Here is a 26,822-nt window from a genome sequence, read left to right on the forward strand (position 1 = left end):
ATATCTTGTGGTGCCACAACTACACAGCCATGTTAAAACGCTGCCGTGGCAGTGCTTTAATGTTGCTAGTGAAGACCCTAAATCTTTACCTTCAGAGGGATTCCTTGAGAGCAGTTCTTTTCTTCAATTAGGAGTGCTGGCCACACCCAAACTCTCTTTTCCAAATGTTATGGAACATTTTGATTCTACCAGTTCAAACCTTGTCCTGCTAATGGAGCATCACCTAAACTATTCTGTTCACTTTCTGAATGGTAGTAGAGAGAAGAATATCACCCCATCATGTTGCTTTTGACTTATGAAGCCCCAAATGACCTGTAACCTGCCTGGGAAACTGCCTCTCTCCACATGCCACTGTACCACAATTGAGATCTGCAATGTGATCAAGCTGGTTTTCCCTCAGATGAAAATGGAAACTTTTTTTGGATTGATGACCCCTTTTCCTTAGATTACTCTCCCCAGCTCAAATTTGTTGATGGACATGTTGCAAAGCCCATTTATTCAAAGGGCTGAAACATTGTAAGTTCTGACTGACCAGAAAATGTGGTACACATGATTAGTCATTTTGGTCTGCTGGACAGTGATTAGTTGAAATTTGGCTGGGTGGGGGGAAGCAGAAGTGCTGATGCCTTAATCTGTCTAGATATTGTAAAATCCTATTATATATGAGGCTTTTAAACATATGTCAAGGGCCCCCAGAGCCTTGACTGGGAGCCCTATAGTGTGTTTCTGACAGGGGGGATTTGATTTAAATCATGATTTAAATCACTAGTCAGGAAGATTCTATTTAATCATGGATTTCTACATAAAAGTGAGTTCTTGTTGGTTGTTATAACCTTAATACATATTCTTCCCAAGTCAGAGATAGATGTAGGTTTCATTTTTAGAAGGTACACACTATACATTTTAAAAGTGATTTATTTTGAAAACTTTTCAGATTAGCTTTACAGCTGTATCAGAAAATGAATAATTGTTTGGTTTTTTCATTTACCAAAGGTAACTGAAGCAGATATTTATGAAGTCATTGACAGGTGAACTACATCCAATTCAACAGGTTAATAATTAATATTTGGAGGATTTTCTTGCCATGCTGTATTAGGAGGAGGACATCACCAGACAGACATTTAAATTGTTTTATTTAACTAAAACAACAATGTTATGTATTCTGGATTTTTTTCTTCAACAGCAAACATAGAATATTTTAAGAAAACAAGCATATGATTTGTTTAATTTAGTTAAACATTCAAGTTTTTTAAAATCAGGTTTGTTTTTGTTAAAATTGCTTATAACTAAAATAGTTAAATGAAATATTTAAAAAAAAAAATTAAATCAACTATGTCAGACAAGTCAACATGAGAAACTTAAAATATTGGCTTCTGCAGCTAACTCAGTCGTCTTCAACTTCATTTTCCTGTTTGTTCATAATCTGGAAAAGAAAAACAAGCTTTCCTGCTTTTTCAGGTCCCAAACGATTTCTCAATTTGGAACGAATTAGTCCAAAGGAAGAAAATATTATTTCTACACTGGCAGAAGAAGCTACTGCTGTTAAAAGTGAGACTATCACTTCAATAGTCTCTGAATCCAAGTGCTTAAGTGACTTCCACCAGTTCACTGGTGTGACTTTCTTTAAAACATCATCAGCAAACATATATTTCTTGAATGGGTCATCTGTAACTCTGAAAGTTTATTATAGTTGGCATTATGGAGAGATGATTGCTGGATGTCCATGTTATAGCCAACTCCTCTTCTTCAGCAGTTAAGGTTTGACCCTGGTACCAAGTATTGAGACTATTTGCAAGAAAATGAGCTGGAGATAGTGCTTGTCCCATTTGTTTTTTTAATGGTTGTTTAATTTAACTCTTTCATTGCATATTTCTCTTTTTAAGATCTCAGTCAGTTCCTTCCAAATTTCAACAGTGTCAGTAATAAAACAGCCATTTCCCTGCATTTTGTTCAAGGCTACAGAAATAGGCTTCAGGGTACTCAGCATGAGTTCAACATTTCTCTTAAGCCCAATGTTGAGAACTTCGGCTGTGACCGTGCCATCTATTTTTTCATTATTTTGTTCACAAACTGTCATCAGATTAGGCCAGTTCTTGATATAGTACACAAAACAGTCCACTACTGAGTTCCATCGCATGTCTTGTGGGAGAGTTAGCTTGGTTCCTCCCAATTTCTTCAGAGCAGCTGCTGCAAAGTGGTTGTTATGGAAGTATTTTGCAATTCTAACATTAGCCTTTATTTCTGGAACACTGAAGTCTTTGGCTAGGAGGTGCATCAAATGAGCACTGCAACCATATGTTATTAGCTTGGGACTCTCTTCTAAATAATTTCTTCTCATCTTGGATACATTTGCAGCATTGTCTGTGATCAAGCTGCATACCAGACATTTGAATATTTTTTCACAGTTTGTTATAGCTGTGTGCATTTCCTGATGTATCAATTGTTTCTGTAAGGAAGACATTCCCTTCTTCTGTTGTCACACAAGCACGTACAACAGGATCATTGTGGACACTGCTCCACCCATCAAGACTCAGGTTAACAATTTCACCCTCTAGATCTTTTGCACACTGCTCAATTTCTCTTTCATACACTTTATCCAGCAATTTGCCTGCGACATCTGCTCTGTTGGGTGGACTGTATCCCGGTCTTAATGATTGAACCATGTTATTGAACTGTGGGTTCTCAATCATACAGAAAGGAGAGTTTGTTGCATAAACAAACCGGGCAATTTTTTCATCAATTTCCTTTTTTTGTAATCTGCTGGTTCTTATCACAATTTATCTCTGGTTGTTTCTGGATGATGGAGATTTTTTTTTTCTTTTTGATACAGGTGATATACTGTGGCTATGTGAAATACATGATGTGACTGAAACACTGTCATTGGTAGATAACTCTGAAACTATAGAAAATGATGGTGATATTGAAGGTGGATAGTCCTCATCCTGTATGTTGAGGATGGATTCTCCTAAACAAAATAAGTCAATGCAGTTATTTAATTATTATTACCATACTGCTCATTTAGTATTATTCATTGCATTCACTGACACTCAGTACTACTTTAAAGGTGAAATTGTAAAAGGAAGATCTGCCTATTTCAGCTATTTATTTTTTATCACAACTGTATCTAAAATGATAGTATCATAGAATAACAACTATATTTTTTGCTCAAACATGATAATTCAATAATAATCCAGAAAGAAGACAGGTAGTCCTTAAGAAAGAAGTATGAAATAAAAAAGTTTACCAACCTGAAGATCCTGCATGTTCAAACATGTTCCTTTCATATCACTTCTCATGATGTAGTTTTATTCGGGCAACCAGGCCTTGCATTTCTTTGTTGCACTGTCTGCATGCATGCCTGTTTTACCCACAGGTAGAGGAACTTCATTAAAATATTCCCAAACTGCGTCTCTTTTACAGCCTGCTGCCATTATAAGTTTTCCCTTCTAGTGAGAGAATAGCATCTCAAATCAATGTAGGCTACACTCAGAAAGACCACAAGACTTCTGGAATATGCTGCTCAAACAGTTTCACTTTTGTTTCTGCTGCCTGTCTCTCCCTTCTCACATTTATCTCCAGACTTCTTCTCCTTGTCCAAATCTATTCCACCCCCAACAATCTTCTATTCATTGAACTTTTTGAAACTTTGCACTTTTAGAGAGAGGTAAGGGAATGACTCTGTGTACACAAATTTGCAGAGGGACAATAGAGTTGAGGTCTGTTATTTCTCCCCTCTATATATTATTTATTTATTTAAAAACATTTTTGCTGTTAACAAGCATATTATCTCTGGAGACACAAATTCACAGTCTGAGAACTGCAAAAATAAGCATCTCTGATGGTATCTTCTAGACTGAGTCCCATTTGGTAGATATTGGATAGAAAGATTAACCTAAATCAGTGGTTCTCAAAGCCGGTCTGCTGCTTGTTCAGGGAAAGCCCCTGCTGGGCCGGGCCAGTTTGTTTACCTGCTGTGTCCGCAGGTTCGGCCGATTGTGGCTCCCACTGGCCGTGGTTCGCCGCTCCAGGCCAATGGGGGCTACGAGAAGGGCAGCCAGCAAGTCCGTCGGCCCGCGCCGCTTCCTGCAGCCCCCATTGTCTTGGAGCGGTGAACCGCAGTGGGAGCCGCGATCGGGTGAACCTGCGGACGCAGTAGGTAAACAAACTGGCCCGGCCCGGCAGGGGCTTTCCCGAACAAGCGGTGGACCGGCTTTGAGAACCACACTGACCTAAATAATGTATACAGAAGCCGCTGGAACCCCATAAAATTGGGTCTCTAATCCATGAACTACTGGAACTTATTTACAAAATTTTCTTAAACATTACATGAATATATTGTCTCATACTATAGAATTAGAATTTATAATCCCTATTCCATGATGAGATAACTTTGAGCTATAATGTATCTATCTTAATTAAAAAGAAAAAGAAAAGGTTCAGAGAAGGGCAACTAAAATGATTAGGGGTTTGGAATGGGTCCCATATGAGGAGAGATTAAAGAGGCTAGGACTTTTCAGCTTGGAAAAGAGGAGACTAAGGGAGGATATGATAAGAGGAATATAAAATCATGAGTGAGGTGGAGAAAGTGAATAAGGAAAAGTTATTTACTTGTTCCCATAATATAAGAATTAGGGGCCACCAAATGAAATTAATGAGCAGCAGGTTTAAAACAAATAAAAGGAAATTCTTCTTCACACAGCGCACAGTCAACTTGTGGAACTCCTTGCCTGAGGAGATTGTGAAGGCTAGGACTATAACAGGGCTTAAAAGAGAACTGGATAAAATCATGGAGGTTAAGTCCATTAATGGCTATTAGCCAGGATGGATAAGGAATGGTATCTCTAGCCTCTGTTTGTCAAAGGGTGGTGATGGACGGCAGGAGAGAGATCACTTGATCATTACCTGGTAGGTTCACTCCCTCTGGGGCACCTGGTATTGGCCACGGTCGGTAGACAGGATACTGGGCTGGATGGACCTTTGGTCTAAGCCAGTACGGCCACTCTTATGTTCTTATCTTTAGATACGTTTTTTCCTCAAAATCCGATTTTTTTATGTATTTTTTCTTCTGCATATTAAAGTTTCAAAGCTACATTAAGTCAATGTTCAGTTGCCCACTTTTGAAAGAACAACCATAATGTTTTGTTTAGAGTTACGAACAACCTCCATTCCCAAGGTATTCGTAACTCTGAGGTTCTACTGTATATAATTGCTCAAATAACTGTTTTTGATTTACTGTATCCTCCTGGTTATCAAAAAGAAGTACCAGACAGTGCAGAATTGCAAATCCAGATATTTGAATTGTTACCAAATACCAGAATCAAAGCTTTCTTTAGAAAAATAACTAAAAACTCCAAATGCAAAACATGATTAAAATTGATTATTTAAATCAAGGTTTCCTGCTTGCTTTTTTAAATCATGATTAAAACTGATGATGTAAATCACTTTGATTTAAATCAGTCTACCCTATATTTAAACCTTTGTAAAAAATTCAAATTGAACGTTTTAACATTTTCAGAAAAGTTCAGCTAAATATTTTGTTTTCTGTGGTTTCCTTTGTACTTCTTGATTTAATCTTGAAGCAAGAGTACCGAAATAGCACAAATGTGACTGGATTTTGGCATCCAGGAACATATTCTATGATATTCAAGGAGCTGACAATATTTAACAGTCTGAATGAAGGAGATTTAAAAATATCATGAATAGGGAACTCATGAATGAAATGTCTCACTGAAACATTATCATCAGAGGAAAATACTTTTAAAACTTCCTTAATCAAAAATGAGTGTACATCACCCCAAATGAGCAACATGTTTGGAAGAGTGCCCCAAATGTTCAAATCTGGGTCCCTGAAGTTAGGCTTCTAAATCCATAATTAGGAACCTAAATACAAGTGGTTTGATTTTCAGAAATGTTGAGCATCCACAAATCCTACCGAAGTCAATAATCAAAAGCAGCTTTAAAAATCATCCCAAAGAGGATAGGCTGAACTGGACCCATCTTGTTTTTAACATAGAGGTATGGTCTTATGTAGGTGCTCTCGTCTTTAACACAAAGGTGCCACCCAACAAGATGACAGACAACATAAAATGCTCTGTCTCAGGCCTTGTCTACACTGGCAAGATTCTGCGCAGTAAAGCAGTTTTCTGTGCTGTAACTCCTGAGGTGTACACACTGCCAAGCCACTTAGTGCACAGAAACTGCGCAGTTGTAGTGCTGTAAAAAAACCACCATAACAAGAGACGTCTCGCTTTCTGTTCCGGGGCTATAGCACTACGGTGCCAGTGTAGACACCGTGGTCGATTACAGTGCCGCGAATGGCCTCCAGGAGGTGTCGCACAATGCCTCTCTGGTCATCGGTTTGAACTCTATTGCCCTGCCCTCAGGTGACCAACTGTCATCTCCACCCCATAAATTCCTTTGGAAATTTGAAAGTCCCCTTCCTGTTTGCTCGGTGATGTGTACAGTGGTCTCAGCACATCTTTCCAGGTGGCCTTGCCTGCTCCACGCACCACGTGATCCCCCACTTGGAGTAATGACGAGCGGGTGGACCTCATCAGCATTTGGGGAGAGGCGGCTGTCCAGTGCTCCAGCTGTAGGAATTATGACACCTATGCACAGATTTCACGATGCATGACAGAAAGACGCCATGACCAGGACACACTGCCGGGTGAAAGTGAAGGAGCTGCAGAACGCCTACCACCAAGGCGTGGGAGGAAAACCACCACTCCAGCGCTGCGCCCAAGAGCTGCCGGTTTTACAAAGAGCTGGACATGATACTTGGTGGCAACCCCACCTCCACTGCGAAGACCACTGTGGATACTTCAGTGGCTCGCATGCCAGTTGAAAGTGGACCGAGCCAGGAGGAGGAAATCTTGGACAAAGATGTGGAGTGGGAGGGGAACCCAGAGGCAGAGGATGACTCGGAGGTCAGAGATGCATGCAGCCAGGAGCTCTTTTCTACCCCAGAGGAGGCTTGCCAGTCACAACTGTCAGATCTTGGTGAAGCACAAACAGGAGAGGAGGCACCTGGTAAGTGGCTTTGATTTTGGGAATTGCTGAAGTGAGTTGCTGGGGGCAGGAGGGTTGCAGGCTTGTCTCCCATCACATGCCTAGTCTGAGCAGCAGAACAGGCTGTTAATTGACTCCCTCTCCAGGAAACTCTTGTGGAGATACTGGGCAATCCACTGCTGCAGGTTCTTCAGCAGAACTGCTTTGTTTCTTGCCCCCATTAACAGTAACTTTCCCACGCCAGTGTGCCGTCACGATGTGGGGACGACCATTGCTGCACACAGGCAAGCCGCATAGGGGCCAGGGCGGAAGACGCAGGCTTGGAGAAGACCGTGCTCACCCTCAGCAGCGAGATAGCTTCCATAATGATCACATCCTGTGGAAAGTGTGGGGACAGGAATGATTATCAGGCCCCACCCTACAGTGCTGGCTCTCTCCAAAAGCCACGTGCCCAGTATACAGCAGAGTCCAGGAAGAGTGATTTACCCTACCCCTGCGGCTACTCACCATTTTGGCTACTCACCATTTTTGGGGTCTTGTGGCTCATTTGTGCTTGCCTGGTTAGCGTTAGGTGTGTGAGTACTGGCTGTGTTTTAAATCATTGAATCAGTGTTCTCTGTGTTGCAAACAATCCTGCTTCTGTAAAATGTTACATTTAAACTTCACAGAGATGACCTTGGGAGCCCAGCCTCCCTCTTTGTTATTGGCAGCTGAATGGCTGCGCAGAATTAGAAAGTGGCCAAGAACTAAAGAGGACTTTCTGCGTGATGTTATGATGCACTCCACTGCCGAGAAACAGAAATTGAAGGAGTGGCGGGACAGCAAGAAGAGGGACCAAAAGGAGAATGAGGTACGCCAGAATGAAGCCATGGAGTGGCTCTTAAAGGTTATGGAGAGCCAAGCAGATACGCTCCAAGCGATACTAGTTCTTCAAACCGAGCAGCTTTACGCCCATCCTTCTGCAGCCGCTGTCGCAAAACTCTTTCCCATGCACCCCCCCCAACACCGTCAACATACTCTTATCAACCTCCTGGCTCCAGTCTATATCCGTGTCATTCCATTCCTTCCCGCCCCCCCACAGTCCAGCACTGCAGACTCCCACTACCCACTGCACTCAACACCCATCCCTCTGCAGTTTGGCCCTGTTGAAATACCATACCCACTGCATTGTACTCCAAAGGAGAAGGCTGGATATGATCCCTGGACATACACAAACCTTTAGCCATCCTGGGACCCCTCCTCCTCCTGGGACCTTCCCTTTCCCCACCCCCTCACAGCTGATGTGGTTTTTTTTTTGTTTGACTCTCTCCTTCGGCTGTTGTCTTTTAATAAAATAATTGTGTTTGAAAGCAATCTTTATTCTATTACTTGAAAGCAAAAAGAGCACTGCAAAACAACATACAATTATGTTAAACCACATATTGCATCTTCTGCACCAATCACCTCCTAGCATTACAAGCACTGCACTCCCGAGCATATCAACAAATATTAGTGGCTTTCAGCTTCAAATTGCTGCCTCAAGGCATTCCTGATCCTTATGGCGTCGTGCTGTGCCCTTCTTATAGCCCTGGTCTCTGACTGTTCGAACTCAGCCTTTAGGCACTGGGCCTCTGCGGTCCAGCCCTGAGTGAAGTTTTCACCATTCCCTTCACAAATATTATGAAGCGTACAGCACATGGCTATAAGCATAGGAATATTGTCATCGGCCAGGTCCAGCTTCCCATAGAGGCAGCACCAGCGGGATTTTAAATGGCCAAAAGCACACTCAATAGTCATTCTGCACTTGCTCAGCCTGTTGTTGAACCGCTCCTTGCTACTGTCAAGTTGCCCCATGTATGGCTTCATAAGCCACGGAATTAAGGGGTAGGCGGGGTCTCCCAGGATCACAATGGGCATTTCAGCTTCCCCTACTATAATCTTCTACTCATGCACCTTTCTGGACCAGCCTGCGTTAATGTCTGTGAAACGCCCATGGTGATCCACAAGCACCTGGAGAACAATTAAGAAATATTCCTTGCGATTAATGTACTCAGTGGCTAGGTGGTCTGGTGCCAGAACTGGAACATGCATGCCATCTATCACCCCTCCGCAGTTAGGGAAGCCCATTTCTGCAAAGCCATCTACAATGTCATGCACGTTGCCCCGAGTCATGGTCTTTCGGAGCAGGATACGATTAATGGCCCTGCACACTTCCATCAACACAAGTCCAATGGTAGACTTTCCCACTCTGAACTGCTTAGCGACCCATCGGTAGCAGTCTGGAGTAGCTAGCTTCCACAGTGCAATCGCCACACGCTTCTCCAAATGCAGCTCTGTTCTCATTCTCGTGTCCTTGCACCACAGGGCTGGGGCAAGCTCATCATACAGTCCCATGAATGTGGCCTTCCTCATCCAAAAGTTCTGCAGCCACTGCTCGTCATCCCAGACGTGCATCACGATGTGATTCCACCACTCAGTGCTTGTTCCCAAGCCCAAAAGCAGCGTTTCACTGTGGTCAGCACTTCCGTGAATGCCACAAGCAATCTCGTGTCGTAGCTACTATGCGTGGCAAGATCAATGTCAGACTCCTCTTGCCTTTGTAGTTTAAGGAATAACTCTGCTGCCACTCGTGACTTGTTGGTCAGAGCGAACAGCATACTGGTCAACAGTTCGGGATCCATTCCTGCAGCCCGAAGAGGCGGGAGGCACAGTACACAAACTGTGGCGCCAAATGCGGATGGAAGCACGGGGATTTCTGGGATGCGAAACAATGCATCACGGGTCATTGGGACAAGACCCAGGATGCCCTGCGACCCTCTACACCTTCCCACAAGTCTTAGCGGCAGAAGAGAAAGAGATGCGCTGTGGGATAGCTGCCCAGAGTGCACCGCTTCGAATACTGCTGCAAGTGCCACAAGTGTGAACACGCTATTGCGCAGGCAGCTGACAGTGTGAAAACATAACAGCAGTTTCCCTTCAGCACTCTCTGAGCGGCGCTGTAACGGCCGGCATTGTAACTCTGCCAGTGTAGACATGCCCTCATTCTGAGCACCACTTAGCGTCTCAGAAGGACTGCAGATTTCTAGCATTCAACTGCGGCCGAGCTGCTAGAATCAGTATGAAGCAATGCATGTTGTGACTTGTAGTTTCTGCAGGCTGCATTTCTGTATTAAGGATCCAGCCCCAGAAATTTACTTAATTAATTAATCTCACGAAAGACCCCCAACTGTCAAAACTTATACACAATTTTGAAACCATAAAAACAGACTAACGGCTACCCCTCTGATACCTGATTTTTAAAGGTGCTGAGAACATGGAGCTTCCATGGACTTTTACAGAATTTGTGGGTACTCTGAAATCAGCACTTAAGCAGAATTATTTTCTGATCTTCAGGTGCCTAAATATGGTCCCTGTGAAGGGGGGGCATATCCCTGTATTGATCATGAAGGAGTAGATGGGGTGGCACATCTGCTTATTGAACTGCGGGTTGCTATGGGGGCAAAGGGAGTATCCCCATACTGAACATGGGGTCTATAATGTGGAAGGAGCACACACCCCAATATTCAACACAAGGACCTGCGAGGAGTAGTGGATGTCTCCCTAGCTTGTACACAGGGACCTGGGCCCTCTGGGAGGCAGACCATATCCCTCAACTTTACATGGGGTAATGGGGGGACACAGTCCCATATTGAACAGGAGGTCTGGCAGGGGAATGGGGGTATCCCCGTACTGAACATGGGGCCCTGCGGAGAAAGGGAGCACCCCCATATTAAACACGGGGTCCTAGCCCCATAATGAAATGGGGACCCTGTGGGCAGGAGGGGAGGGGGGCGTCTCCGCCTACTGCCCCGTGGTGGGAAGTGGCGTATCTCCGTACTCAACCCGGCGTTGCGGTGGGGGGCGTATCCCCGTACCGCTCCAGAGGCCCCATATGGGGAGAGGGAAGGTGGCGGCGTATCTCCGTACTACCCCCGGGGCTCCGTGTGGCGAGGGGGCGTATCCCCCGTACCGCTCCCCTCCCGAGGCCCCGTGGGGGGAGAGAAAAGGGGGCGTGTCGCCGTACTGCCCCCGGGGCCTCGCGGGGGAAGGGGGCGTATCCCCCGTACTTCTGCCCAGGTCCCGGAGGGGGAGAGGGAGTATCCGCTGTACAGCCCCCGAGGCCCGTGGGGGGGAAGGGCCATAGCTCCCTATTGAACACTGGGCCCCGTGGGGGGAGGGGGCGTAGCCCGCACTGAATCCGTGTCCCGCGGGGGGCGGAGGGAGCAGATCCCGGTACTGAACCCGGGGCTCCGTGGGGGGGCGGGAGGGAGCAAATCCCCAGGACTGAACCCGGGGCTCCGGGGGGGGTGGAGGGAGCAGATCCCCGTACTAAACCCGGGCCCACTTGGGGAAGGGACGTAGCCCCCCCGAACACACAACCCTGAACATGCAGGCGGGCGCTCACCCCTTTCACCTCAGGGCGGTACCACACCCGGGCGGGCGGGGGACGCCAGCCGATGGAACATTCCAAACGGTTAATACGACGCTCTGAGGAGGAGTTTTCACCCCTACGTGGTAGCCCAGCCCTGGCTCCACCCAGCTCTGCCTGGGAACGAATGTCCGTCAGTGCGTGGGCAGGGGGCGGGTCTAAGGTGTCGATGTCAGCACGGTGCTGGATTGGGAGAGGGGAGTGAGTGTCGTCGCTCTTCCCACAATGCATTGCGTACAATTTGAGCCCCATCTTGAGAGAGGGGAGTGAGCAGTTTGAATTTGAGCTCCCTCGGTGTCTGAGTGCGGAGCGCACCGAGTGGGGGCTGGGCCCGACGCTGCTCGATACCCCGCCCCGCCTGCGGGCCGGGGGTTGCTCCCTTGCCGCTCCCGTCGCTTTGCGGAGCCTCGGAGGGGGTGTCTCGGCTGTCGCCTCTGGGACTATCTGGGGTCGCTGCGAGCGGGCTCGTTCCCACCAAGATGTGCCTGGTGCTGATCTCCAGGTAGAGACTACAAGAGACGGGGCGGGCGGGGGAGCCAGGGGGCCTGGCCTCACCCGGCCGCCACTGCCGTGGTTCCTCTTCGCTCAGGGACTGACTGGCTCTCACACGAGCGGCCTGCTCGCCCGCCCAGGAGCCCCGGGCTGCCGGACGCCGCCACCCCGGCCGCGCTGCGAGGAGCAGGAAGCCTACTGAAGAGCTTCGCCTGGTACTACCACTGCGGCCGCACTGCGAGGCCGAGGAGGCCGCTTGGCTTCAAGAGGAGGCCCGGAGCCCGGTAACCACAATCCTCTGTCCGGCGAGAGGGAGGAGGCTTGCTGAGGGGCCCGGAGCTCTGCTGAAGGGGAAGGAAGAGGAGGAGCCGAGCCGACCACCAGCCCGGTGTGGTGCCCGATGAGCTTGGGGCTCCGTGGCTGATCCAGACGCTTGAGGAGGAAGCCAGAGGATGTATAATAGCGTCCGGGTCTCGGCTAATTGATCGTGACAACCTTCGCCTCTCCCTCGGACGGGCTCGGACTCTGCCTTCTCGCCGGGGTGCAGACAGCTTCACCCTTGCTGGCAGAACTCCCTCCCCAAGGAGGCACCATGTCCAAGATGCCGGCCAAGAAGAAGAGCTGCTTCCAGATCACCAGCGTGACCACGGCCCAGGTGGCCAGCAGCATCACCGAGGACACTGAGAGCCTGGACGACCCAGACGAGTCCCGCACCGAGGATGTCTCTTCCGAGATCTTCGATGTGTCACGGGCCACGGACTACGGCCCGGAGGATGTCTGCGAAAGGAGTTCTTCCGAGGAGACTCTCAACAACGTGGGTGACGCCGAAACTCCCGGTGCTGTCTCCCCTAACCTTCTCCTGGATGGGCAGCTTGCGGCTGCGGCAGCGGGGGCCGCGGCTGCGCCTCCGCCGGCTGCAGCTAACGGGGGGGCCATGCCCAAAAGCACCGCGGTGCCCCAAGTAACTGCTGTCCAAATCCCCTCCGCGGCGGCAGGAGGCAGCAGTGCGCAGGCTTCCGCTCCAGGGACCATGTCTCAGACGACTGCGGCCGCATGCAGTTCACGCTTCAGGGTGATCAAGCTGGACCACGGTACGGGGGAGCCCTATAGGCGGGGACGATGGACGTGTATGGAATTTTACGACCGGGACTCGGACAGTAGTGGCGTCCTGGCCAGGACTGGGGATTGCATTAGACATAGCAGCACCTTTGAGCAGGCTGCTCAGGAAAGAGATAGTGGCTTGGGTGCCACGGGGGGCTCCATGGTAATGTCGGCGGTGCCAGCATCGGCACAGGGCCCAGAGTCCCTAGCTGAAAGCTCCCTTACTGCTGTGTCACAGCTGCTCCAGACGGAGAAAATGAACCAGCCCTCTTTACAGCAACCTAATTTTGTCATTGGGCAGCAACAGCAGCTGCAGCAGCCCATAGGCGGGGCCATTCCTCAAAGTACTGCTCAGCCGATGTATTCTGGGGCTACAGTAACGAGTCAGCAGACTGTGGTGCTGCCGCAGCAAACCCAGTCACAGGTAAATGCACAAAGTGTTGTACAGGGGGGACCTAACGGGAAGGGTATGCCACCTCCGAATGTAACAGGAGCCCAACCGAGCATGCCCATGTCACAGCAGCAGGTACAGCAAGCAAATGTACCAGTGACTCAACCTCAGCAATTTGCTTATCCTCAGCCCCAAGTTCCACCAGTGCATCTACTGCCAGCACAAGCTTCTGGCCAGACAGAATACATGCAACACATGACAGTTATGCAGAGTCAAGGAACTATTCAACAAGCTACTACAAGCTCTGTTCCAAGTACTGGGGCTTCCAGCCTTCCTGTGGGCCAGGTGGCTGGCCAGAATCCTTCACCTGTTGGAGCACCAATGATGGGAGTTTCACCACAGCCTAGTGAAGCAGTGGGACAGGGATCAGGATTGATGCAGAGTGGCCAGACTCCATCTAGTCAGACTGTCATACCGCAGCCGGGAGGTGTGGTGCAGCAAAGCATTGGACATACAGGGGTTGTACAACAGAAATCCATTACTCAGCATCAAATGGGTGGAAGTAGTCAAGTGTCTGGAATGCCTGGTGCTCCTCATGCTATAGTCTCTGGAGTTCAGAACGTGCCTGCAGTTGTGCCCGGTACAAGTGTGCCTAGTGTGTCTACCACTTCTGTTACTATGCCAAATGTCCCTGTTACTTTAGTTCAGTCACAGCTGACCAGCCATACACCTGTCAGTAGGAGTACCGGTGTTGTCCAACAACATGTTGGACTTTCACTAATGCAAGGCACAACTAATGTACTTACAAATCTGCCACAATCCAACCTTGGACAGTTTCAGAGTCAGACTCAACCTTTAGTAGGCCAGATTGATGATACTAGAAGAAAATCAGAACCCCTACCTCAGCCACCACTTTCTCTCATTGCTGAAAGTAAGCCTCTTGTGAAGCCTCCCATTCCAGACACTCTCACAAATCCTCTTCACTTACCTGCAACTACTCCTATGAACAGTCTTGCCAGCTCTGTATTTGGCATATCTATTCCTGTTGATGGTGATGAAGACAGGTATGAACCATTTTATTATAACTGTTTAAAAATTCATGTAACTACTTGCTCTCTTACATATAGTTGGCAGGTAACAAATATATATAATATGAGAAAATAGTCTTCTCTTCGGGTCCCGTTCCCCCCTAACCCCCCCAGCCCATCTCTTTCTGAATGCATTTCGAAACTCAACTGCTAATAGGTGAGGGAAAATGGCTTAATAGAGAGAAACAAAACCACGGTGCTCCAGAGAGCAACCAATGTGTTTTGTCTTGGTTAATTTGAAGAGAACTAGCATTAACCAAATTCCTTGATTGCAAAGATCATAAAAAATCAAGTTCAATAGCAGTATAAATTAGAAATATGTATTAGCATAATTCAAGCTTTTTGAATTTATTTTATATAGTGGTCCAGTGAGTTGAACAAAAGTGACCCTCCCTCTACTTTTAGCATAGCCATTCTTAAGGAATTCTTATCCTCTCAGTACACCTGTAACTTCATTATTAATGGAGAATTATTTTGTTAGGTAATATTGACTGGAACTGTCAGATTTTATCAACTTTAGTAAAGGGTACAGTGAGAGCATACTATCAATCGATTTGTATGAGTTGCAAAGTGGGTTTTGTTTTGTTTTTTTTCCTCTAATGTAGATGGACTTTTAAGATTCCTTAAAGTACATTTTTTTTTTATTTTTTTTTTTAAGTATATCTTGTAGGTTTTGCTGGATGGGTAAAGTTCTGTGGCCTAAGCTAATCAAATATGCCTGAATTTGAAGGAGACTTCCAAGGAAAGGAGTGAGCTAAGGGTTGAAAATGATCTTGGTGGGGTAACCTTGTGTTGTAAAGGGAGCTAAATACATTGTTACAGTTGAGATTATTATGAACAAGAAGACAGAAATGTGTGTGATGAAATGTGCCTATCGTTCTTTAGGGAACCAGAATAACCTTTTCAAAATGAAAAATATTCTCATTCAAAGACATGTCATGTAACAGTTCACACATCTAGAAAGAAGTACCAAGCTTTGAAATGTAAAAATCTGGCTTGTGCAGAGTAGTACTAGTAAAAACTTGCTCTCATGTGGGGGAAGGTAGAGCATAATTTCAGTAGCTCTCCTACAAGGTGTAACTTTAAAACCCAGAAGAGCTTAATCCAAAACACTGATTTCCAGGTTTGTTTGTTTTTAAAGGGGAGGAGATTCACTGAAATATTCTGGTGCAAAATAGTTATTAAATCTGAACACTCCTTATCATATGCACAGTCTGAGATACTGTGTAAATCACAGTATAACGGGCTTGGGGGTTTGGTGACCAGTAGAACAAATTCGTATAGCCATTATCAAAACTATAAACTGCTGACTGTTTATAAACACTAACATTTATCAGATCTTTGGGAGTCTGTTACCTTAAAAGATGAACTTTATTATAGGTCACTTCAGTGACTTTCATAAAGCTCAAAATAGTTTCCAGACTTCCAAAAGACATCACATTTGTTGTGGATATTCCCTTAGCACTCTTGCTATAGTGAAATCTTAGAGGATGCCTTTTCTGCTTCATCAGCCTCCTTGCCATCATGTCCTAACTTTGGGAATGTCAGTAGGAATGCTTGACTGTCTTCATTGCAATAAGCAACAGAGGGTCCTGTGGCACCTTTAAGACTAACAGAAGTATTGGGAGCATAAGTTTTTGTGGGTAAGAACCTCACTTCTTCATTGCAATAGTACCATCTTATCAGTACCTTTTTGAAAAGGTTTTGTTTTTAAGGGAGAAATACTTTGTGTTCAGAAACTTTTTTAATTATTCCCATCTAGAAGTAAATCTGCAAATAAGAACTAGGAAGTGAGTTCTATTCTAAACATCCTCTTTTCCTGTGTTATTAGTTTCTATGCTGAGTACCCCCAATTTGTGTGTTTCTCTTAAGGTACCTATACTTCTCAGTCATGTATTTCTGCTTGGTGTGACATGAAAGTATATTCTGTGTCCATGACATTGCGCTAACCTCTGGATATGAGGCTAGCTTTTAGTGAGGGTAAAGTACTGGATGTACTTCATTGCATGGGTGTTTAAAGCTCTCAGCCTTTTTGAACCTTATAAACAAAGACCCCATTCCTTCAAGCTGTTATGCACAGGTGGAGATTTCAGTGGGGCTCTGTGCAGGAGTCAGTCCATATAGGACAGTTTGCATGATTGAGGCCTAAGAAATTAAATAACTTGCAAAATCTTGTGCAGTTCACTGCAGAAAGCACCTAAAGATACAGTCAACTTAGATCACATTTGTGTCTGTGCAAATAACATAAGACTGCCATAACTGAAAATGACTTGTTTGCTCTTTGTTTCACAGCACTCTTTGTACAGATAATGTTATTGTTTCTCCTGTGCAGATGCTTTCCCTGTTTGTGTGGGTCTTTCATGCAGCAATACAGAAGAGAAACTTTTTTAAACTAGGAAAATATTAATGGGAGGAGGGAAGGAAGAAGTTGCTGAGGAAGTGGTGGGTGGAAGTTGTGTATAATACCTGGAATTACTTCCATTTTTGTAATTGACAAGATTTGAAGTTGACAGGGTGCCTAACTGAATACAGTTCACTCTTGTCCCAAGTAGGCCAGTTCCGTGCTTCAGTGGGCTTCCATGAATGTACATACACAAGCATTGTGTATGTTGGGGGAATATTAACAGAAGACTGAATTCAGGGGACCTAAAAGAGGTAAACTATATCTTGAATGCCTTTATCCTTGCCATTGGAGCATTCCTTGTGATTCTTAACCCTATTTGCAGGTTGCCTATAACAGTCAGCAAGCTAGACACAGATGGACCCCCTTTTTTTTTTCCTAGCAGTCTTTTTGTAACAACGCAGATTTTTTTAAATGTAAAGTTTAAATCTTGGAGGGCCAAAATCTGCTTTCAGTTACCTCAGTATAGCACAATGAACTACAGTGGAGACTGCATAGCAGAGAGAATTAGGCTTGGGGTGATATATAGTCTAACATTGGTGTCTGTTGTTCAGTGGAGGGGGCCAAATTTCCATTTAAATCATAGTACATGGGCTAGACTATAAATTTAGGACAGCCAGCTTCCCTCACACTACAGAAAAAGTCCAGGGGAAAATATGAATGGCCCTTGTGTAGTAAATGATTAGCTATTTGTTCAGTACCGTATTGTTGCATTCATTATCACTCGGTAGGAAAACCATGTTCACTTTCAGGACCGCTACTATTTTTCTTCTTCCTTTCTCTGTTTCTTTCCAGTTTTACTGTTTTTCCTCCATGTTCTTGGTTCAGTTTTTTCCTTTTCAACAACTTAAATTCCAACCTCCTGTGGGCTCACTTGCACCCATTTTGCTGCTAAAACGATCAGCAGTGAAATAGTTTGACAGTGAAATGTCATCACTGGGCTTAGAGTTGACAGTGTGATTGAAATTAATAGAGGTTTTAGAGTTTACACTTTGAATCTTTGTTTTAGGCTGCCTGCAGACTCAGGAAGCTAACATTGTTACTTTACATTTGGCACATATTTGAAGGATTTTTCTTTGCAACCATAAGGGCTAGAAGTGTCTAAAAATGAACATTTAATTTTCATATCTGATCATTATGGTTCATGTAAATACATCAAATGGTTGGATGTTTGATACCTCTGATTAAATTATAGCACTTGTAGTTTGACAAAAGAATGAACTCATTATATAGGTAACTTTTAAAAAGAATCTCAAATGGTGGTCTTTCAACGGTTCATACGTAGCTCTGCATATGCAAGGTTTCTATTTATTTTGTAAGCTGTTAAATATTTAAATGTAGTGAGTAATAAAATGGGAAGGCTAGGATTCGTACAAACTTCAGTTCGCATAAGATGTATGCAGAGTTAGGTAGCATCTGTGCAGACAGTATGAAACTTTTGTTTTAAGGTGTATTGTGTATATAGTCCATCAGTAACCAGATCTAAAATGTTTCTTGTAAGGTGGCAAGCAGACTGTAGTTTGGATCTAATTTTTGGTAACCCTTACTTAAGTTGTTCCTTTCTTTTACAAGATTTTTGAATAAAACTATTGTATCTAGTCCTATTGTTGACCCAGTGAATAATGAGGAAATGATTAGTCAGTAAATCTCAAATGTCAGGAGCGAGGGATAGAGAAATGTTGGTATGCAACAAAGATTAAAAAAAAAATCTTACTGATTTTAGCAGATGCTTTTACAAAGAGGGGAAAATGCTTTAGGCTGCAGATACTTTTCATAACTTGCATAACAAACAGTTTTGGTTCCCTTCTCCAAATTAAGTCAGTGGACTGAATAAAATGCAACAATATTTGAGGATGGAGGAAATACTACATTTAGTCAGTAGGATAGATCTAAGTGTTGAAATTACCACATATATTGGGGAAATGAAGAAAAATGGTAAGTGTCAAACTAAGAAAAAAATTCTAGCTTGTCTTTCATGCTTAATTTTTAAAAATAGTACAACTTAAAGTTCTTGGTGAAATGGAGTTGCAGATCTTAATAAAATCTAATTAAATTGGAGTATTTCACTAGACTTCTGAAATATACGGTCTTGTTTTTGTAGAGGTGTGAAAAGGTGGATACTCGTATAGTGAAACTGTCTGTTGGGTCCAAACATACATGCTAGCTTAAGACTGTGTTTTGGCACTTGAAAAAATATGTTGCCACTGTTAAAAGAATACATTACTGAGAGAGCTTGTTCAAACCACCTACATGTTTGGCAGACTTCTGGGGCAAAATATTACCAGGCATGTTGGAAAAGGAGCAGAGTACAGATCATTTTCCAGAGATAGCTGACCAATGTGAACTGCACAGGCTATATTCCAGGAACTCTAATGAATGGCTGCAATTGTGAACTGTCAGCTACAGCAGCTAGACTGTTGAAAACCTGATTGTAAGGACCTCTTCATGGAGTATATCTCTCTATTTAGTTAAATGGCTTATTTGTATAGCGTGCTAATTGTTGCTAATAAAGTATTATAATTAGTAAAACTGAGCTCTTGAGGCCTCATTCATAATTCAAGAACAAAACCTTGCATGGGCATTAACATTACTTTGATAAGGGTCTCTTTATGTATTACTCAAGGTGCATATTATATGCTCTATTCCAAAAGAAAAATAAAGGCTTATGCAAATAGATACAAATGACAGTGTTTGAATTGTGCTGTTGTTGAATACTGTCCCTCTTTTCACTTTGTTCTTAAGTCTACTAAGACTTGTCCACAGCTGCAGAGCTTAATGTTTTCAGTCTCTCAAATCAGAGGATCTCACTTAAGTAGAGCTGAAGGAATATCTGTAGGTGTACGCAAAACCCAAACATGGGCAAATCCTGTTTCAAGCCATGAATGTCTTCAAGTAGATCAGTGTTCCTTCTTCTGTCTCCATGATGAAAACATATTTTGAAAAGCACAGTTAAAATAAAACTCAGTGAACAAAAATCAGCCATACCAAATGACATACAGATGCTAACACAGCTTTATTTTAAATTGTATGAGGTCAGCAGCAATGAATAAATAGATTTAAAAAAAAAATTATACAACCAGTTAAAAGTAACTTTCATTAACATTTCCTTCAAAGATGAAATGCAGTAATAATTTACAAATACTTTTAAAAGGAAATTGTGGACCTGAATACTTTCTAAAATTAGCTAATGTTAAGTCTCAGTTTTCCAGGGCATAGTGTTTGAAGTGTCCTGAGAACTCTTTAAAATTCATATACACTTTGTAATGAGTCTTTGCTCCTTTATTTTATGAGGGTCTCTTGAGCAGTGGGGAAAATGGACAAAGGTGCTGTCAAATGAATAAACAAATCCTATTTTAAACTTCTCTCTGAAGTGTTTTAGCTATAACAGGCAAAAAAATAAAAATTTTGTTATTGATGGTGTCTCTAAAAGATGCTCTTTTTTTTTTATTTCTTTCTGGCTTTCCCTTCTGGATTCTTCTGATCAAATGCGGTAGATTTATCAAGCCTCTTTCATCCCAATAGGTTCTACAGTACTCCATAGATAGCTACATTAGCTATTTCTTTCCTTATTCTCTCTAATGTGGCAACTGTTCCACATAATCTGTTTGCAGAAGTAATGCTAAAATGCTTTTAGGAGAGGAAGTGAAGATATATAATTTAAAAAATGACTGACTGGAGAATGTAGGCAGCCAGAATCCAACTACCAGAATTGGAGTTTAGCCCAGATGCTGAGTTTCATTTTTATGAAAAGTACTGTAGAATCTTTCGTGACCACAGGTGCCATTGTAGTGAAGAGAAACAATTTGATGTTCCCTACTAAATGTGTTGGGTTTTTTTCAATCTTTCATTCATGTTCTGAATATCTGTAAACTTTCAGTTGATGCCAATTTCCAATCTTGGCATTCACGAAACTGAATAACTATATTTTTTGCTATTTGTCAGCATATCAGAATTGTCTATGCTTATTGTATACGTCAGCAAGCATTAGCTATAAGAAATTTTATGGATCTCTTCCAAATTAATAGAAAACTGATCTTTAAAAGGGAGTGTGTGTGTGTGCGCACACTTACTTTGCAGTAAGCATCGTGCAAGCGCTATAAAGTGTGACCAGTTTGTAGTTGTGTTGGATAAATCGTGATGACAAACTACTGCAGTTGGCACCCTAGCTGACAGTTATGAAGAGAGGTAACTTCTTCCAGTTATTAAGAGTGAACTGTTATCCCCAGAGATGGTTCTCCCAAGTTTAGCGTGATAACTGTTGAGGTGCAGTGTAAGGCTGCATTTTTCACTCCCTGTTCTATAAAAGTTCTTTGGCGTAAGAAGAGAACTTCCACTTCCATCAAATCTGTATGCTTCATGAGCTCAGAAATAGGATAGTTTGTTGAAGGAATGGTACGCTTTGCTATGTATATCAACTATGCCAACCTAACAGTGGGCCAATAAGCCTGGCTGTTCGCTCATCTTTCTATCGCTGTATGAAAGACAGTGTTGCGAACAGCCACCAACAGTCTAATTGTTGTTTGTCAAGGGAATTCCATATTTTCCCTTAATAGATGTTGGGAAGGAATTCACCACTCAAGTCTCTGATGTTACTGTGAACTAATTGCATCAATTCTGTCATTACTCCTTGATGTGAGAACACTTTCATATTGCAAGTATAACTGAGGAGGAGATGAGATGTTAAACTGATCAATGATGGAGGATTGTGTGGCACCTAACTATCAGAGAGAAGCTCACATTCTTCACAGTAATGGTTGTGAATTGAAGCACAGATGCAGTCCAGCAGAAACACAAGTCCTGTCTCCCCAGCCTCAGGAAGAAATGAGGGGAGAAGGGTGGAATGGAAAAACAGTAGTCCACAATCTGATCTTTATCTGCATAAGGTACTGTGTGTTAAGTTCTGGTTGCCTCTTAAGAAATGTGGACAACTTGACAGTAGGTGGAGCACAGTGCTGCTCTTGTTACACTAGCTATGCTAATACAAGTTGAAATTTGATTTTCTCCTAATAGTCTCTAATGTTAACCCTACGAACACCTCTGCAGGTAAATTCATTTGCTATAACTCTTGCAAAAAATATGCAACGCTTACGTCTTTATTCATGTGCAAAACATAATTTATTTGAATAAATATTAATTGTTTTCACATAGCTTTGTACAAAAGCAGTTTATGCAGCATTTATCAACTACTGCATGAGTTGTTGCATGCTTTTGCACAAGCAAGATAGTAAACAAAATGGAAGCTCGAAGTCCTGATTTTGTTGTTGTTGTTCCCACTTTTAATGTTAACTGAGGACTAAATTAGTAGAGCAAAAAGAGGAATAACCAATTAAATCTAAGAGTATTTTCCTGTTGCCTCAATATGAACTTCAGCAGAAAACTAACAGCTCAACTTCTTTCAGTGAGAATTAAAAATAAGGCCAAATCTGGATTTATTGGCTATTTGGATAGTCCAGTAAATTTCCCTCACTCCTGTAATTGAAAAATGATTCCCTTTCAATAGATTAGTTTATTTAAATTGCTTTCCATAACTTGCACAATGCACTTATAAATACCTTTAATGCCAGCTCTTCGTACCTTTTGTTGATACAAGGTTTTGACTGCAGCAGCCATTATGGCTGCTATCCTTTTAGTATAGGTCAGTGGGTTTGAAGTCCTAAATCCCACATTACTGAAACAAATCAAATATTCTAAGAATTGTAGTAATTAATTTTCAAGTTACGTATTTATTTTTTTTGTACCTCCTGTTACTGATGTAACCTTGGGCTGTACTTACTACCCTCTGTTTACAAGTGAGTGCTTTTTTTGTATATTGACATGAGAAGACATTGAACCACCAGATGTAGAAATTTACAGCAAAATTATGTTTAAACTCTTACCCTTTCAAATTGGCAAACGGAGGTAGATCGCCAACAGTTGGCTTAAGTAAACCATTTCAAAATGCCCGTCCCTTGTGTTTTGTGTTTTGGTTTGGTTTTTGTTTTCCTTCAGATATAAAAGCAAGTACTTTGCACTTCTTACCATTTGCAGTATGTTTGAAGTATTCTAAGGGTAGGTCGACACTTACCTCCGGGTCTGGCGGTAAGCAGTTGATCTTCTGGGATCGATCCCGGAAGTGCTCGCCGTCGACACCGGTACTCCAGTTTGGCGAGAGGAGTACGCGGCATCGACGGGGGAGCCTGCCTGCTGCGTCCGGACCCGCGGTAAGTTCGAACTAAGGTACTTCGAATTCAGCTACGTTATTAACGTAGCTGAATTTGTGTACCTTAGTTCGAAGTGGGGGGTTAGTGTGGACCAGGCATAAGAGGTAGAAGTGAGAACTCCAGTGAAGGATTGTTACAAATGGCAGTTGACTGAAATTCCCCCACTTTGTCAAGTGGCAAGACTTCTCGTTCAGGATTCTCAGACACTTAATGAAATTCAACTAACAACAAATTTGCCTGTGTGTTTTTTTTTTTTTTTTTTTTTTTTTTAATGGCCTTTCTACAGCCAGTTGATAGCCTGAGGCCTACATCTATCTATACACTGTAGCCATAGGAATAAAAGGCAATGAATTTTAACTTTGCTCTTAGTAGATACTATTTCAATCCAGCTCTATCAATCTAGTGATGGTAGGAATTAGCAGAGCTATGTACTGGGACAGTTTATCTGGTCTTGTTGACTTCCTGCATCCATTCTGTAACCAAAACAAATCTTCAGGCTTAGATACAATTAAAGCTCACATGCAAGCCAGAATATTTTATCCTACTTATCAGTATTGTGTGCAGAATTATTTGGGGGTGGAGGTGAAAGCAAAAGGGATAGTTGTCTCCTTTGGCATGTAATGCACATAAGCAGGATTGTTTCCCCTCCTGAAGGAGAACTTCTTAGATTCTGGTAAACACAGCGCTGCTGCAGTATTTGCCACAAATGATTTTTAGCTTAATATGAGACAGATGGATTTTCCCAGCTTATTCTTCCGTAATTATATCCTTGAATGTCGTCCTCCATCTGGAAAAGTGAGTATCTGTGGAGTAATAGACAAAGGCTGACATGATTATTTTTAATGGTGATTTAGCCTGTCTTGGTCTCAAAGGGTCCCTTCCCCATTTTTAGAAGCGTCTCTTCTTTACTCCCTCCCCCATTTCCCCCATTGGAAGTTGATAAATGTTGAGAGTTGAAATAAGTGATCAACCCCAAAATAGATAAGGGAAATGGAAGAGCTGATGCCAGCATCTCAGGGAGCCAAACTGGAAGGCAGCAAAGCTGTCTTTCACTGAACTTCCTCATGCTGCACACATGAGCCAGATTGTTTGTTTGATTTTAATCCCCTCTTAGAGGCTATGTGATTCCCTTCTCAGGATGAAAACTTGTTTCTTCTCCAGCACCTTGCTTTGAGATCCAGGAGAAAGGTACAGGCTGCTGGTAGGGCTATACAAGTTCCATCAAAAACAGAATTAAATGCTACTAGGAGGTGACTAGAATTGTCTAGGTAGCTCAATTCTGATTGTGGGGTGCAATGGGAAGCAACAGGGCCCTTGGGGAATAGAGCCAGCTTCCTATACATTAAACACCTAGAGCGCCTAGCATTAGAGTTCATCCTGCCCCTTGCCTATTTCCTTCTCCAGTTCTCTGAATGAAGCCCCTTTTATCCAGTCAAGGTGCTTCCCTTTCACCTCTTTCTAAGACAGTTGAGAGGAGCATGCAGGCAGCCACTACTGCTCCACTACCACTGCTAATGGGGGAGACACTTTGTCCCTAGAAAAATAGGAGGTGTAAGTTGACTTTTAAATATCAAGCTTAGTATTGAATTATTGGGTTTTTTTTTTTATGGTTTGATCCATATCAGAACTATCTGAGTTTTTGTCACTAATTTACAAAGCAAAATAATTTTTTCCAGTTGAAACTTCTTCAAAAACAGTACCATCCTCTTGTATGGAGAACTTTAAGAGCTCCGTTCTGCTCCCAGTAAACTTAGTTGCAAAACTCTTGCTGATCATGGCCTAGTTTGATGAATGGTCATACTAAAATGGAACACTGATATAAGAATATGAAGTTTGCAAGACTCTGAACTCAAGTTTGGTGTTCCAAGGCAAGTACTCAGAGCAGGATGGGTTTAAGGTCCTGGTTTAATAGGATATGTAACTGACTGCTCCTAATGAAAAGTGGAAATACCTGGATTTTGTGTTTTGGAACTTTATTAAATCTGCATTTGTTCCTTCAGTCCTGTTCAGCTTTCTCCTCTAGCCCCTCCCATTTACCCTCTTTGCAGTATGTTCTACCGTTTAATAAGTTTGGAACTTTCAAAAAGAAAGTAAGTTTCACATTGCAGTCAGTGAACCAAATAAATAGAGAGAGAATGAAATATTTACTTGAAAAAGAGCTCAGATATTAAGCTAGTAAACTTACTTCTGTCATCCCAAATTTCCTAGTAATCTTAGCTGACCCATGAACAAGTGCTTGTATAATGTAGTTGGTGTAGGAGCTAATCCAGGGGGCCCCAGTGTGCCACCTGAACGCCTTATGTTACAAGGGTGGTCTTCTCCGCCCACGGCTACTCACCTGAATAATTGCAAGCTATTCTTGCTGGTGAATTCAGCTTATTGTTAAAGGAATGACAATTATTTAAAGAAGAGAGATGTTGGGTGAGGTAATATCTTTTTATTGAACAATCTTCATGCTTTTGAGCTACACAGAGCTCTTCAGTTGACCTGGGCTCTGAGACTCAGTGTTGCAGTTTTTATTGCTGTGTAGACATACCCTAAGACTCTCATCTTGTACCTTCCTCTGCTTCAGTCTTCCAAACTTATTCCCGCCCTCATTTCAGCCTCAACAGATCCTCCTAAATGAGCTGCAGTTCTTGTAAATGAGATCAGGATGCATACCTACCAGAGTAATGTGATCTGGGGGCTCGGTATTTCTGTTTGCAGTACATCAGGACCAAAAACCTCTGGGACTTTATATTTGCTCTTTTAATTTTTTTTGCTTGGGCTGTGGTCTCAGGGATATACTACTTCACACTGGACACCATCCCAGTATTATATTTGACCTCTAATGGGGAAAGTTGGATTTTTAAAAGGGGGACTTGGTATTCTCCAAGTCAAATGGCTTCCTCTTTTCTACTGCTGCACCCCTTAACCTCTCTCCTTCTCTTGTCTCTCCCCCCCCCCCCCGCTTCTTTTTTATATTGCATGGCTCAACAGTCTAATACAGTTGGTGATAGTAGTTCAGACCTGTTCATTAAGCACCCATTTTGTTATGTCAGTTCGTGGGTTAGTTTTTCCTGTGGGGTAGCTCTTCCTGTCAAGTTAGTTCTTTTTTCTTGAACGGACCAAAACTAACCTACCTTGAATATAGCAGAAGAAGACTGGAAAGTGCTTTCCAATATACTTGCAATTTGTCTAAAATGCCTTTTAAAAAGCCCTGTGTTCTTTTATAGGTTATCAATTTAAAAATAGATGAAGCTTGTGAAATACATGTGTTGTGGTTATAAACCATAAGTTTCATATTTAATAGTAGCAGGTTTTGATATCTGCAAATACATGCATTCAGAATTGGAAGTAGGTGACTCTCTGTTTAAAATCACTTCCTGAGGAAGAGGGTTTTTAGCACCTTTTTAATGCACTTCAAGCTCTTTTCTGTCTCCCCTATGCAAACAAGACTATCTCAAAACTTAAGCTATGATAGCTCATGCTATACAAATGGTATCTAAAATCTGGAATTTAAAAATTTCATTGTTTGTATCTTTGAAGCATCTATTAAAAAATGGCATAGATACATTAACAACAAGGAGTCTGGTGGCACCTTAAAGACTAACGGATTTATTTGGGCATAAGCTTTCATGGGTAAAAATTCAGTTGCACCTGAAGAAGTGAGGTTTTTACCCATGAAAGCTTATGCCCAAATAAATCCCTTAGT

The 26,822-nt window shown here is 43.0% G+C and overlaps 1 protein-coding gene and 1 long non-coding RNA gene across 3 annotated transcripts in view; one reads left to right on the forward strand and one right to left on the reverse strand.

Annotated features, from left to right (window-relative positions):
- Positions 1-897: 897 nt before the first annotated feature.
- LOC128843031 (uncharacterized) lies at positions 898-11,644 on the reverse strand. Of its 2 annotated transcripts, none has more exons than XR_008446166.1 (3): positions 11,432-11,644; positions 3,249-3,446; positions 898-2,965 (listed from the first exon to the last, which is right to left on the reverse strand). It is a non-coding gene; the product is annotated as an uncharacterized LOC128843031 (long non-coding RNA). The 2 variants fall into 2 exon arrangements; XR_008446167.1 differs by having other exon boundaries at positions 3,249-3,358; positions 11,432-11,635.
- Positions 11,645-11,755: 111 nt separating this feature from the next.
- Positions 11,756-26,822, forward strand: part of TSC22D2 (TSC22 domain family member 2) — a 40,278-nt gene continuing 25,211 nt past the window's right edge. The window contains exon 1 of the mRNA XM_054039495.1: positions 11,756-14,503. Within this exon, the coding sequence (XP_053895470.1) occupies positions 12,540-14,503 (1,964 nt within the window). The 5' untranslated portion in view covers positions 11,756-12,539. The remainder of the gene's footprint in view (positions 14,504-26,822) is intronic.

The sequence above is a fragment of the Malaclemys terrapin genome, chromosome 9 (genome assembly GCF_027887155.1).
Source record: "Malaclemys terrapin pileata isolate rMalTer1 chromosome 9, rMalTer1.hap1, whole genome shotgun sequence".
Lineage (NCBI taxonomy): Eukaryota > Metazoa > Chordata > Testudines > Emydidae > Malaclemys > Malaclemys terrapin.